This window comes from Gigantopelta aegis, chromosome 1 (genome assembly GCF_016097555.1).
Source record: "Gigantopelta aegis isolate Gae_Host chromosome 1, Gae_host_genome, whole genome shotgun sequence".
NCBI lineage: Eukaryota > Metazoa > Mollusca > Gastropoda > Neomphalida > Peltospiridae > Gigantopelta > Gigantopelta aegis.
In genome coordinates, this window is record NC_054699.1 from 37,598,324 (window position 1) to 37,612,589 (window position 14,266).

Here is a 14,266-nt window from a genome sequence, read left to right on the forward strand (position 1 = left end):
ACTGAAATGCACTTGTCAACATTTACCAGAAATTAATTTTGAACCATTCACAGCTTATGGAGGCATTACAACATCATTTTAATCCAAGATGGCCGCCACTGTAGAAGCTAGAACAAGAAAATCGCAATTTATCGCTTTTTACATCAACCAGGACGAGCTTTTTGTGTTAGTGATTTAAGTTTATGGGCCATGGAATTAATTTATAACGGTCTCTTGCTAACTGAGATATTGTATCATTCTTTTAGATCCAAGGTGACAATACAAATAGCCGCCAAGAGTAAGAAATGCCAATATTTTATGTTTGATATATTTTGGTCCATGAAGTGGCGACAGCGGGTTTCCTCTCTCAATCTGTGTGGTCCTTAACCATATGTCTGACGCCATATAACCGTAAATAGAATGTGTTGAGTGCGTCGTTAAATAAAACATTTCTTTCGATATATTTCCCCCCTCCCTCCCCCCCCCCCCCAACAATAATTTTTACTTCAAATACAGGGCTTTTTATGAAAAGAAAAATGCATGAACCCAAAATTTCAAAATGACTGCAAAAACAAAGAAATGACAACTTTATATGTTTAGCATCACCTAAAACAATCATTTTGAAACCAACTGCTAAGTTTTAACGGTAAACCAATACTTTTTCTAAAACAAACCGTCTACATATAGAATTGCATGATATACGCCAAGTAGTTCACAATGCCAAACTGGCTTCAATAACTGGACATAAGCGCGCTAATCACAAGTGACTGATGTTTCTATGTTTATCAATTCCATTTTCTATCTCTATGTAATTTATATATACTTTTTCATTGCATTTTTTCGACAAAAGTAATTTATGTCGCAACCTGTAAAATGGTGCTACGACAACAATTTTCGGTATAACAGTGATAGCGTGGCAATTACAAGTATACTAGTATGCCATAAATTCACAGAATTCCAATAACGACAACAAGATTGCTGATACTGTATCACAGTACTTTAATTTAAAGTACACCACCTAAATGATCCAATGACAAACGACACCACACGGTAGATTGTTCATGATATACATGTCATGTATTCAGCCTCTTCATCTTTATCCTCCTCGTAATACTGTATAAGGTTGCCTCTTTATCCAGCGGGTGTTCGAACAATTGTCCCATGACAGATATAGAACAAAATAAGCTCGTATTAGTAGAACCTAATATGAGAATTTTAAATGAAATAACAACATTATAAAATAAAACACGCACAAGCACAAATGATACCATGAATGTAATCCTAAAAAAACCCCACATAAATAATAACAAACAAACAACAAGCAAACAAAAACAACTGTAGCTACTAATCCTATGCGAATACGCTTCCTCATTTCGTTGTTAACAAAAAGACGGCCCATACAACAATGAAGAACATGCAAATCAATTAGACTCTTCTACTTCCCGGGACATTTATTATTCGGCTTACCAGTACTACCCAAAATAGGATTTTCTACTTCCCGTGCCGACACCGCCTGCCCGTCTGCAATCGTAACAACTAACAAAAAAAACAAAAAATCTTGTCACACCTGTGACTAAATGATGTATTGTCAAGCGTTTCCTAGTCGAGAATTCAGACCAGTGATAACACTGTACACACTTTGAGAGGAAACCAAGATTTTAAATTATTTTAAAAAAAAACAATATATATATTTTTTTTTTTTTTGTGGAGCAAAGAATTATGGCAGGTCGACGATACTCAGGGAAATGATGGCAACAATCAGCAGGGTGGCACAAACCTGGGACAGGGCCAAGCTAACGCCCTTCGGTTTATTACCAGCTAGAACACTGTGTTCATTCAGGTGCTTTTATAGCAAAAGTAAACAAGATAGATGGCATTATGCGAGTGTGTGGCTTCATCCCCATGGGTTTCATTCATTTGATAATCCAGTCATATTGATTCCCTGTTTCTAAGGCAAATGATAGTAGTAGCAGAAGAAGAAAAGTTGTTTTATTATTGTGTCATACGCTGTACATAAATCACAGAAAATAAATATACGAATATATGCAAAGGATTAGAAATTACAGCATCCAGTCAAAAAGGACACGAGACACTTGAAACTTTCAAAATTCTAAAATATTTAAACGCACATTGAGCTAACTTCTAAGTAAAACATAATTTATTATTTGCTTCTTATAAAATGCAATACGGACAGTTCTACTGTTAGAGTAGAAGACAATGGAATATCAGAACCATGATCTACACTGGTTGACCAGTGCTATAGTTCATGCTAAACACACCTAAGGGGTTTGGTAAATTATGAGTAATTATGAAAGTAATCGCTGATTACGATTACATTAGCATTGTAATCGATCACGATTGCGATTACCTGGCATTTTCAAACATTGTTTATCGATTATGATTGCGATTACATGAAAACGTAATCGATTACGATTACCCCATCTCTCTCTCTCTCTCTCTCTCTCTCTCTCTCTCTCTCTCTCTCTCTCTCTCTCTCTCTCTCTCTCTCAATAGATAGATAGATAGATAGACACACACACACACATATATATATCTATATCTATATATATATATATATATATATATATATTATAAACCTCGGCCCTCACAAAAAAACATTTTGTCCTTCGGGTTGGAATTGCCTTATCTATACCTCACAACGGTGATATATTCTGTCAGTACATACTGTTAAATGGGTATATGCGTGTACCATAGTTATATATAGTACCAACTGTTAAATGGGTATACGCGTGTAACATAGTTATATATAGTACCAACTGTTAAATGGGTATACGCGTGTACCATATTTATATATAGTGCATATTGTTAGATGGGAATACGCGTCTAACATATTTATATATATTGTACATACCAGTGTCTATAATATCAAGCTAAATTAAAAACTTAAATATATCAACTGTAATAATAACAATAACAACAATAACAATAATGACAATGACAAAAATAGACTGCAGTTGAACAGCCACACATTATATATATATGTGACATAAGAGAAAGGTTCCTGAACTATTGGAGCTACGGTGACATCTTGGAACCATTCACGGATATCTTCCAACTACAAATATTATTCTTTAAATTATCCTGATATATTAATTTAATTTGTATATCATACACAAGTATGATAAGCTATTTTTTATCTGTACATATGCGATTTTTACTTATTCATCGAGATTCGATTAATTTGATGATCAAGTAATTATTTTAAAGGAAATTGAATCTGTAAATTGTTTCTGTAAATAAATGGGTTACCTAACGTGTTTAAAAAACAATGACGATGATAATAACTCAAGCGCATACGCGGGGGTGGGAGTGGGGGTCGGGGAAACAATTCCTTGCGCCTGTAACTCTTTACTATTTCAAGATGTGTCGTAAGCCTTCTTCACACTATATTAAAGTTCATCCAGACCGAGCAGAAAAACGTCCGCTGGACCGGTTTATGACATTCGTAGTAAACCAAATTGCCACGTCGGGAACCATTGAAATAGTTCGCGAACATTAGCGAAACGTTTGCTGGCTGAACTTGGGGCAGTTGAAGGCATCCGGGCGCTATTCATCTTTACCTGCAAGAGAAAACAAAACATCGCAACAATAATGGTGACACTACATAATCGTGACATGACAAAGATTACAAATTTCATCTGTTGCTTGTTTATTTTGTTTAAACGACATCATAAGAGCACATTGATTTAATAATAATCTGTTATTGCATGTTAAACATTTGGTAATTCTGACATACATTCTTAGAGAGAAGGATCTTTTATATGCATCATCCCACAGACAGGACAGCACATACCACAGCGTTTGATATACAAGTTATGGTGCACTGGCTGCAACAAGAAATAGCCCAATGAGGCCATCGACGGGAATCGATCCCAAACGACCGCGCATCAAGCGAGCGCTTTACCACTGGACTACATCTCGCCCCTTGTCGGTTGCTATGCAATCGACTGTTCTCGCACGATGCACTGGTATCTTGTGGCTGTCCTCGGGTGTCCAGTATTAAAGTTCATATTGACTACATTCTACTGTTCGCAATATTGGTGTCTGTATCCTATCCTGATCTGGCTCCCTTTGTATGGATCATTGACTTTTACATCATTCATTTAATAGTGTCAAAGCTTTAACCCGTGTTTGCCTGGAGAATCCTTACACGACCAATATAAAGTACGTATGTTAGCCATCCATTGCGTATCTATTACACTACACTAAAAATGCATGTTAAATACATATTTCTATTTAGAATAGCACTGCAGTTAAGAAAATGTCTGTAGCAAAAAAAAATCATGCGGGGATCGAATATAGAGCACGGCAAAAACAAGTGCCATAGAGAAGTGCCGTAGAGAAGTGCCGTAGAGAAGTGCCGATTGTCGTAGGCAACTGCAGGGGTTGCCTGTATTCAATCCCACTCATAGATTAGAATTACATATTAAATACTGTTTCCTGGTTAGAAGATCCGTGTTTTTATTTTCTGTCTTTTTTATCAGACCTTTTTTCCTAAACACATTTTAAACTGTGGGTTTTTGGTGTCCTCTTTAATACATGGTTATTTACTGCAAAGTGAACAGTTGATTGACAGTAGTTAGTGAGTCGTAGTTTTTATGTGTTTGTTTTACCATAAATAAAATGTGTTGAGTGCGTCGTCAAATAAAACATTTCCTTCCTTCCTTTCCTAATAAAGCCAAATACATTATCTAACCACCTTACGCTCGTCATCGAACAGTTGACAGTGACCCACCGTTCGTCAAATCAAGTTAAATGAATTATCTAACTACCTTCAGGCCCGTAGGAGCCGGGGGGGGGGGGGAGGGGGCTAGGAGGCTCAGCCCCCCCCCCCCCTTTTCGCCAGTTTTTATTTCGGGACTTTAAAATATCTTATAATGTAATACGGAAACCTGACGATAGAACAACCATAAAAAGCCCCCCCCCCCCCCCACACACACACACACACTTTGAAAATCCGTCCTACGGGCCTGACCTTACCCTCGTTAGTGAACGGGTGATTATTATTGGATAGTGGCCTACATTTAGCTAAGTGAGTGATTTAACCACCCTACCATCCACGCTGGACAAAGAGCCACAGTTATTTATGTGAGTGATCTAACCACCCTACCCTCCTCGCTGGACAGAGAGCCACAGTTAGCTAAGTGAGTGATTTAACCATCCTCGCTGGACAGAGAGCCACAGTTAGCTAAGTGAGTGATCTAACCACCCTACGCTCCATGCTGGACAGAGAGCCACAGTTAGCTAAGTGAGTGATCTAACTACCTACCTTCCACGCGGGACAAAGAGCCACAGTTAGCTAAGTGAGTGATCTAACCACCCTACTCTTCACGCTGGACAGAGAGCCACAGTTAGCTAAGTGAGTGATCTAACCACACTCCCCTCCTCTCTGGACAGAGAGCTACAGTTAGTTAAATGAGTGATCTAACCACCATACCCTCCTCTCTGGACAGAGAGCCACAGTTAGCTAAGTGAGTGATCTAACCACCCTACCCTCCACGCTGGACAGAGAGCCACAGTTAGTTAAGTGAGTGATCTAACCACCCTCCCCTCCTCTGGACAGAGAGCCACAGTTAGTTAAGTGAGTGATCTAACCACCCTACCCTCCACGCTGGACAAAGAGCCACAGTTAGCTAAGTGAGTGATTTAAACACCCTACCTCCACGATGGACAGAGAGCCACAGTTAGCTAAGTGAGTGATTTAACCATCCTCGCTGGACAGAGAGCCACAGTTAGCTAAGTGAGTGATCTAACCACCCTACCCTCCACGCTGGACAGAGAGCCACAGTTAGCTAAGTGAGTGATCTAACCACCATACCCTCCACGCTGGACAGAGAGCCACAGTTAGCTAAGTGAGTGATCTAACCACCCTACCATCCTCGCTGGACAGAGAGCCACAGTTAGCTAAGAGAGTGATCTAACCACCATACCCTCCACGCTGGACAGAGAGCCACAGTTAGCTAAGTGAGTGATTTAACCACCCTACCCTCCACGCTGGACAGAGAGCCACAGTTAGCTAAGTGAGTGATTTAACCACCCTACCATCCTCGCTGGACAGAGAGCCACAGTTAGCTAAGAGAGTGATCTAACCACCATACCCTCCACGCTGGACAGAGAGCCACAGTTAGCTAAGTGAGTGATTTAACAATCCTCGCTGGACAGAGAGCCACAGTTAGCTAAGTGAGTGATCTAACCACCCTATGCTCCATGCTGGACAGAGAGCCACAGTTAGTTAAGTGAGTGATCTAACTACCTACCCTCCACGCGGGACAAAGAGCCACAGTTAGCTAAGTGAGTGATCTAACCACCCTACTCTTCACGCTGGACAGAGAGCCACAGTTAGCTAACTGAGTGATCTAACCACCATACCTCCACGATGGATAGAGAGCCACAGTTAGTTAAGTGAGTGATCTAACCACCCTACACTCCTCGCCACAGTTAGCTAAGTGAGTGATCTAACCACCCTCCCCTCCTCTCTGGACAGAGAGCCAGAGTTAGCTAAGTGAGTGATCTAACCACCCTACCCTCCACGCTGGACAGAGAGCCACAGTTAGTTAAGTGAGTGATCTAACCACCCTACCCTCCACGCTGGACAAAGAGCCACACTTAGCTAAGTGAGTGATTTAACCACCCTACCTCCACGATGGACAGAGAGCCAGTTAGTTACGTGAGTGATCTAACCACCCTACCCTCCACGCTGGACAGAGAGCCACAGTTAGCTAAGTGAGTGATCTAACTACCATACCCTCCACGCTGGACAGAGAGCCACAGTTAGTTAAGTGAGTGATCTAACCACCCTACACTCCTCGCCACAGTTAGCTAAGTGAGTGATCTAACCACCCTCCCCTCCTCTCTGGACAGGGAGCCACAGTTAGTTAAGTGAGTGATCTAACCACCATACCCTCCACGCTAGACAGAGAGCCACAGTTAGCTAAGTGAGTGATCTAACCACCCTACCCTCCTCGCTGGACAGAGAGCCACAGTTAGTTAAGTGAGTGATTTAACCACCCTACCCTCCTCGCCACAGTTAGCTAAGTGAGTGATCTAACCACCCTACTCTCCACGCTGGACAGAGAGCCACAGTTAGCTAAGTGAGTGATCTAACTACCATACCCTCCACGCTGGACAGAGAGCCACAGTTAGTTAAGTGAGTGATCTAACCACCCTACACTCCTCGCCACAGTTAGCTAAGTGAGTGATCTAACCACCCTCCCCTCCTCTCTGGACAGGGAGCCACAGTTAGTTAAGTGAGTGATCTAACCACCATACCCTCCACGCTAGACAGAGAGCCACAGTTAGCTAAGTGAGTGATCTAACCACCCTACCCTCCTCGCTGGACAGAGAGCCACAGTTAGTTAAGTGAGTGATTTAACCACCCTACCCTCCTCGCCACAGTTAGCTAAGTGAGTGATCTAACCACCCTACTCTCCACGCTGGACAGAGAGCCACAGTTAGCTAAGTGAGTGATCTAACCACCCTACCCTCCTCGCTGGACAGAGAGCCACAGTTAGCTAAGTGAGTGATCTAACCACCCTACCCTCCACGCTGGACAGAGAGCCACAGTTAGCTAAGTGAGTGATCTAACCACCCTACCCTCCACGCTGGACAGAGAGCCACAGTTAGCTAAGTGAGTGATCTAACCACCCTACCCTCCTCGCTGGACAGATAGCCACAGTTAGCTAAGTGAGTGATCTAACCACCCTACCCTCCTCGCTGGACAGAGAGTCACAGTTAGCTAAGTGAATGATCTAACGACCCTACCCTCCTCGCTGGACAGAGAGTCACAGTTAGCTAAGTGAGTGGTCTAACCACCCTACCTTCCTCGCCACAGTTAGCTAAGTCAGTGATCTAACCACCCTACCCTCCTCGCTGGACAGAGAGCCACAATTAGTTAAGTGAGTGATCTAACCACCCTACCCTCCTCGTTGGACAGAGAGCCACAGTTAGCTAAGTGAGTGATCTAACCACCCTACACTCCTCGCTGGACAGAGGGCCACAGTAAGCTAAGTGAGTGATCTAACCACCCTACCCTCCTCGCTGGACAGAGAGCCACAATTAGTTAAGTGAGTGATCTAACCACCCTACCCTCCTCGTTGGACAGAGAGCCACAGTTAGCTAAGTGAGTGATCTAACCACCCTACCCTCCACGCTGGACAGAGGGCCACAGTAAGCTAAGTGAGTGATCTAACCACCCTACCCTCCACGCTGGACAGAGGGCCACAGTAAGCTAAGTGAGTGATCTAACCACCCTACCCTCCACGCTGGACAGAGGGCCACAGTAAGCTAAGTGAGTGATCTAACCACCCTACCCTCCACGCTGGACAGAGAGCCACAGTTAGCTAAGTGAGTGATCTAACCACCCTACCCTCCACGCTGGACAGAGGGCCACAGTAAGCTAAGTGAGTGATCTAACCACCCTACCCTCCACGCTGGACAGAGGGCCACAGTAAGCTAAGTGAGTGATCTAACCACCCTACCCTCCACGCTGGACAGAGGGCCACAGTAAGCTAAGTGAGTGATCTAACCACCCTACCCTCCACGCTGGACAGAGAGCCACAGTTAGCTAAGTGAGTGATCTAACCACCCTACCCTCCACGCTGGACAGAGAGCCACAGTTAGCTAAGTTAATTATCTAACCACCCTACCCTCAGTTTGACGAGTCGTTTGAGGACATTCTGCCTCCGTCTGCTGAGTCGAGCCAGAATGTTCGCGATCGTCCTCTCAGTGTCAGCATCAAGTCGAGTTCTTGCTGAAATATACATTCAAATTGTTTATTCGCTTAGAACATGTCCATGTCCATAGAAACTGGGGTCTGGGGCGCCTGTACCACTCTCCCCACTTGAGGACGAAACTGTACATATTTTGTCGAATGACATATTTTAAAAAACGTTTGTTTTATTTAACGACACCATTAGAGCACATTGATCACATGTAATTCATCATCGGCTATTGGATGTCAAACATTTGGTAATATTACTCATAGTCATCAGAGGAAACCCGCTACATTTTTCCATTAGTAGCAATGGCTCTTTTATATGCACTTTCCAACAGACAGAAAAGCACATCCCACGGTCTATGACCAGTTGTGGTGTAATGAGAAAAAACCTAATAAGTTGAATGGATCCACCGAGGTTGTTCGATCCTGCAACGCAAGCACCTTAAGCGAGTGTTCAAGCAACTGAGCTAAATCCCGCCCCTATGCCATATTTTAAAAAAAAGATGATAGAAGTATGTTTTGTTCCCCTTACTAGAGACTCCCCCCCCACACACACACACACACCCCCCCCCCCCTCCCCGTCCAGATATTGTTCCTACGGGTCTGTGGTACATGATGTAAAACTATACTGATGGAAAGAAATAAGGGAACGCATGGTATATGAGACAAAATGTAATTCACTACTAGAGTAGTAAAGTCTGTATAAAATTCAAAGATGACAAACAATAGGTCACATAGTTATGACATACAATGGGTCACTAAGATATAACATAAATGGGTCATTGAGCTATGACATAAATGGGTCATTGAGCTATGACAGATATTGGGTCGCTGGGGTATGGCAGACAATAGGTCACTGAGGTATGACACACAATGGGTCACTAAGGTATGACAGACAATGGGTAACATAAATATTAGAAAATGGGTCACTGAGGTATGACAGATATTGGGTCGCTGGTGTATGGCAGACAATAGGTCACTGAGGTATGACAGACAGTGGGTCACTGAGATATGACAGACAATGTGTCACTGAGGTTTGACAGACAATGTGTCACTGAGGTATGAGGCACAATGGGTCATTGATGTATGACAAACAGTGCAGGGCACAATATTTCACGAGAACCGTTGTTCTGTTCGCGTGTCGGTTACGCAACTTTAAAATCACGAGAACTGCTAATCGGTTACGTGGTGAACTATTACATTCCAAAATTTAAAGTACCATATATCAGTTTGTTTTTAAATACATTCGAATCACCAAGGTAGCACAGAACCGTAGTTCAAGTGTTTTAGGATAAGGCAGGCCTAACTTATAGGTTACGAGAACTATATTCACGTAACCGAACAATCGGTTACCTAAGTAAAACTCACATGAACTGACTTCCGGTTACCTAAGATTTTGAAATACTGTCCCCTGCAGTGGGTCATTGAGGTATGACAGACAATGAGGTACAACAATGGGTCAGTGAAGTATGACAATGGGTCACTGAGGTATAACAATAGGTCAGTGAAGTATGACAGACAATGGGTAACTAAGATATGACAGGCAATTGGTAACATAAATATCAGACAATGGGTTACTGAGGTATGACGGACAATGGGTCACTGAGGTCTGACACACAATGGGTAACTAAGATATGACAGACAATGGGTAACATAAATATCAGACAATGGGTTACTGAGGTATGACGGATAATGGGTCACTGAGATATGACAGATAATGGGTTACTGGGATATGATAGGTATTGGGTCACTGAGGTATGACAGACAATGGGTCACTGAGGCATCAGGCACAGTGGGTCACTTATGACAGACAACGTGTCACTCAGGTATGAGGCATAGTGGGTCACTTATGACAGACAACGTGTCACTCAGGTATGAGGCATAGTGGGTTACTGAGGTATCAAATACAATGGATCACTGAGGTATCAGAGACAGTGATGTGGGATACATTGGATCATTGAGGTATCAGAGACAATGGGCTCTAGTAGTGTTGTTAAACAAAACAACAAAACAGAGACACTGGGGTATGGAGCACAATGGGTTACTGAGGTATGACAGACAATGGGTTACTGTGGTAAAGAGACAATGGGTCACTTATGACAGACATTGGGGCACTGAGGTATAACAGACAATGGGTCACTGAGGTATCAGGCACAATGGGTTACTGAGGTATGACAGACAATGGGCTCTAGTTGTCTTGTTAAACAAAACAAAGCAGATACAATGGGTCACTTGGGTATGAGACACGATGGGTCACTGAGGTATGAGGCACAATGAGTTACTGAGGTATGCGAGACAATAGGTTAGTGAGTTATGAGAGATAATATATCAGTGAGGTATGAGGTACAGTGGGTCACTTAGTTATGACAATGGGTCAGTGAGTTATGGGAGATAGTGCGTCAGTGAGTTATGAGGCACAACAAGTCACTGAGGTATGAGGTACAATGGGTTAGTGAGGTATGAGACACAGTTGGTCAGTGAGGTATGAAACACAATGGTTCAGTGAGGTATGAGGCACAACAAGTCACTGAAGTATGAGGCACAATGTGTTAGTGAGGTATGAGACACAATGGATCAGTGAGGTATGAGACACAATGGGTCACTGAGGTATGAGACACAATGGGTCAGTGAGATATGAGACACAATGGGTCAGTGAGGTATGAAACACAATGGGTCAGTGAAGTATGAGACACAATGGGTTAGTGAGGTATGAGACAAAATGGTTCAGTGAGGTATGAGACACAATGGGTCAGTGAGGTATGAGACACAATGGGTCAGTGAGGTATGAGGCACAACAAGTCACTGAGGTATGAGGCACAATGGGTCAGTGAGGTATGAGACACAATGGGTCAGTGAGGTATGAGACACAATGGGTCATGGGTCAGTGAGGTATGAGACACAATGGGTCAGTGAGGTATGAGACACAATGGGTCAGTGAGTTATGAGACACAATGGGCCAGTGAGGTATGAAACACAATGGGTCAGTGAGGTATGAGACACAATGAGTCAGTGAGGTATGAGGCACAATGGTTCAGTGAGGTATGAGACACAATGGGTCAGTGAGGTATGAGACACAATGGGTCAGTGAGGTATGAGGCACAACAAGTCACTGAGGTATGAGGCACAATGGGTCAGTGAGGTATGAGACACAATGGGTCAGTGAGGTATGAAACACAATGGGTCAGTGAGGTATGAGACACAATGGGTCAGTGAGGTATGAGACACAATGGGTCAGTGAGGTATGAAACACAATGGGTCAGTGAGTTATGAGACACAATGGGCCAGTGAGGTATGAAACACAATGGGTCAGTGAGGTATGAGACACAATGAGTCAGTGAGGTATGAGGCACAATGGGTCAGTGAGGTATGAGGCACAATGGGTCAGTGAGGTATGAGGCACAATGGGTCAGTGAGGTATGAGGCACAATGGGTCAGTGAGGTATAAGGCACAATGGGTCAGTGAGGTACAAGGCACAATGGGTCAGTGAGGTATAAGGCACAATGGGTCAATGAGGTATAAGACACAATGGGTCAGTGAGGTATAAGGCACTATAGGTCACTGACCATGATGTTTCTGTTGACTCTCTCTTCCATCTGGAACTCGACACTGTGAGCCAGCATGGTGTACGTGATCTCGCTGACGTGGATCTTGGATGCTGGAACGCAATATGTTTAATTCATCAGCACAGTCGTCGTCACCATCATCATCATAATTATAATCAATATCAACACTATCATCGTCATATTATCACCACTGTTGTTATAATTATCATCATCACCATTATCACTATTGTCATCATTATCACCAACATCATCATCGTCATCATTATCACTGTTGTTATAATTGTTATCTCCATTATCTTTATCGTCATCATCAACATCATCATCATCATTACCGTTGTTGTAATTATTATCATCGTCATCATTGTCATCACCATTATTATTTTATGATCATCATAATTGTCATCATCATCATTACCAATTTCACCCCCATCGTAATCACGACTATTATCGCCATCATTTTAATCATTACTATTACCATCATCATTATAAACATCGTTAGCAGCAGCAGCATCTTGGTGGGATCTGGTACAATCACCGTAGGCGTCAGGAAATGCCAGCGACTGGGTACGGGGCACCAACTATATATTAATTCGTGTGTGGGGCAATGTATACGTTTCTGAACTGTATCGCTTTTGACCACTGTGTACTCCCCAACCCCCGATCCCGACGCCCTTGAAGAGTGCTCCACAACTTGTGTAACAAAGGCCGTGGTATGTACTATCCTGTCTGTGGGATGGTGAATATAAAAGATCCCTTGCTGCTAATCGGAAAGATTAGCCCATGAAGTGACGACAGAATTTCCTCTCTCAATATCTGTGTGGTCCTTAACCATATGTCCGACGCCATATAACCGTATTTAAATGTGTTCAATGCGTCGTTAGATAAAACATTTGCCTTCCTTCCTTTGAAGCGTAACGGACGCTGCACCAATAAGCTTGCACTTGCTTGTTTAACAACTGCCTACTTGCTCTACTTACGTTTACCATGAGCCTCCATTTTGGCTGCAATCGTGACTGTCTCGCCAAAGATGCTGTATTTGGGCATCCTACACCCAGTGAGAGACACGACCACGGGCCCTGAAAGCAACAAAACTGGCACTAAAGTGACACACTCTAGTTTTTAAATACTTCCATGCATTTTTCACTACAGGAGCCGTTTTTGATAATTGAAATCAGACATTTCTTAGATGTTATCTATTTCCATACATCCGAAGTGTTTCTTTTCATCTTAGTGTTTCTAATGCCACAAAATGTATTTGCCATAATTTTAAAAACGCATGTACCTCTTCGGAAACAACGATTATGTAGTGAAGCTGTAGTATATGTTTAAGGGCATTTTCCTGTGTCAGTATCATATCGTCGTGTTTCACTCTATTATAACTTTATCCAGATGTTAGTAATACAGGTTTTCCCGTGTCAGTATCACATAGCCGTGTTTCACTCTATTATAACTTTATCCAGATGTTAGTAATACAGGTTTTCCCGTGTCAGTATCACAGTCGTGTTTCACTCTATTATAACTTTATCCAGATGTTAATAATACAGGTTTTCCCGTGTCAGTATCACATAGTCGTGTTTCACTCTATTATAACTTTATCCAGATGTTAATAATACAGGTTTTCCCGTGTCAGTATCACATAGTCGTGTTTCACTCTATTATAGCTTTATCCAGATGTTAGTAATACAGGTTTTCCCGTGTCAGTATCACATAGTCGTGTTTCACTCTATTATAGCTTTATCCAGATGTTAGTAATACAGGTTTTCCCGTGTCAGTATCACATAGTCGTGTTTCACTCTATTATAACTTTATCCAGATGTTAGTAATACATGTTTTCCCGTGTCAGTATCACATAGTCGTGTTTCACTCTATTATAACTTTATCCAGATGTTAGTAATACAGGTTTTCCCGTGTCAGTATCACAAAGTCGTGTTTCACTCTATTATAACTTTATCCAGATGTTAATAAGACAGGTTTTCCCGTGGCAGT

General features: G+C 42.5%; 1 protein-coding gene across 1 annotated transcript in view; it reads right to left on the reverse strand.

Annotated features, from left to right (window-relative positions):
- Positions 1–78: 78 nt before the first annotated feature.
- LOC121379438 overlaps positions 79–14,266 on the reverse strand; it is a 28,007-nt gene continuing 13,819 nt past the window's right edge. Inside the window, exons 8-13 of the mRNA XM_041508114.1 lie at positions 13,258–13,356; positions 12,277–12,372; positions 8,646–8,749; positions 3,506–3,560; positions 1,447–1,515; positions 79–107 (exon numbers count right to left, since the gene is read on the reverse strand). Coding sequence (XP_041364048.1) covers positions 79–107; positions 1,447–1,515; positions 3,506–3,560; positions 8,646–8,749; positions 12,277–12,372; positions 13,258–13,356 — 452 coding nt within the window. The remainder of the gene's footprint in view (positions 108–1,446; positions 1,516–3,505; positions 3,561–8,645; positions 8,750–12,276; positions 12,373–13,257; positions 13,357–14,266) is intronic.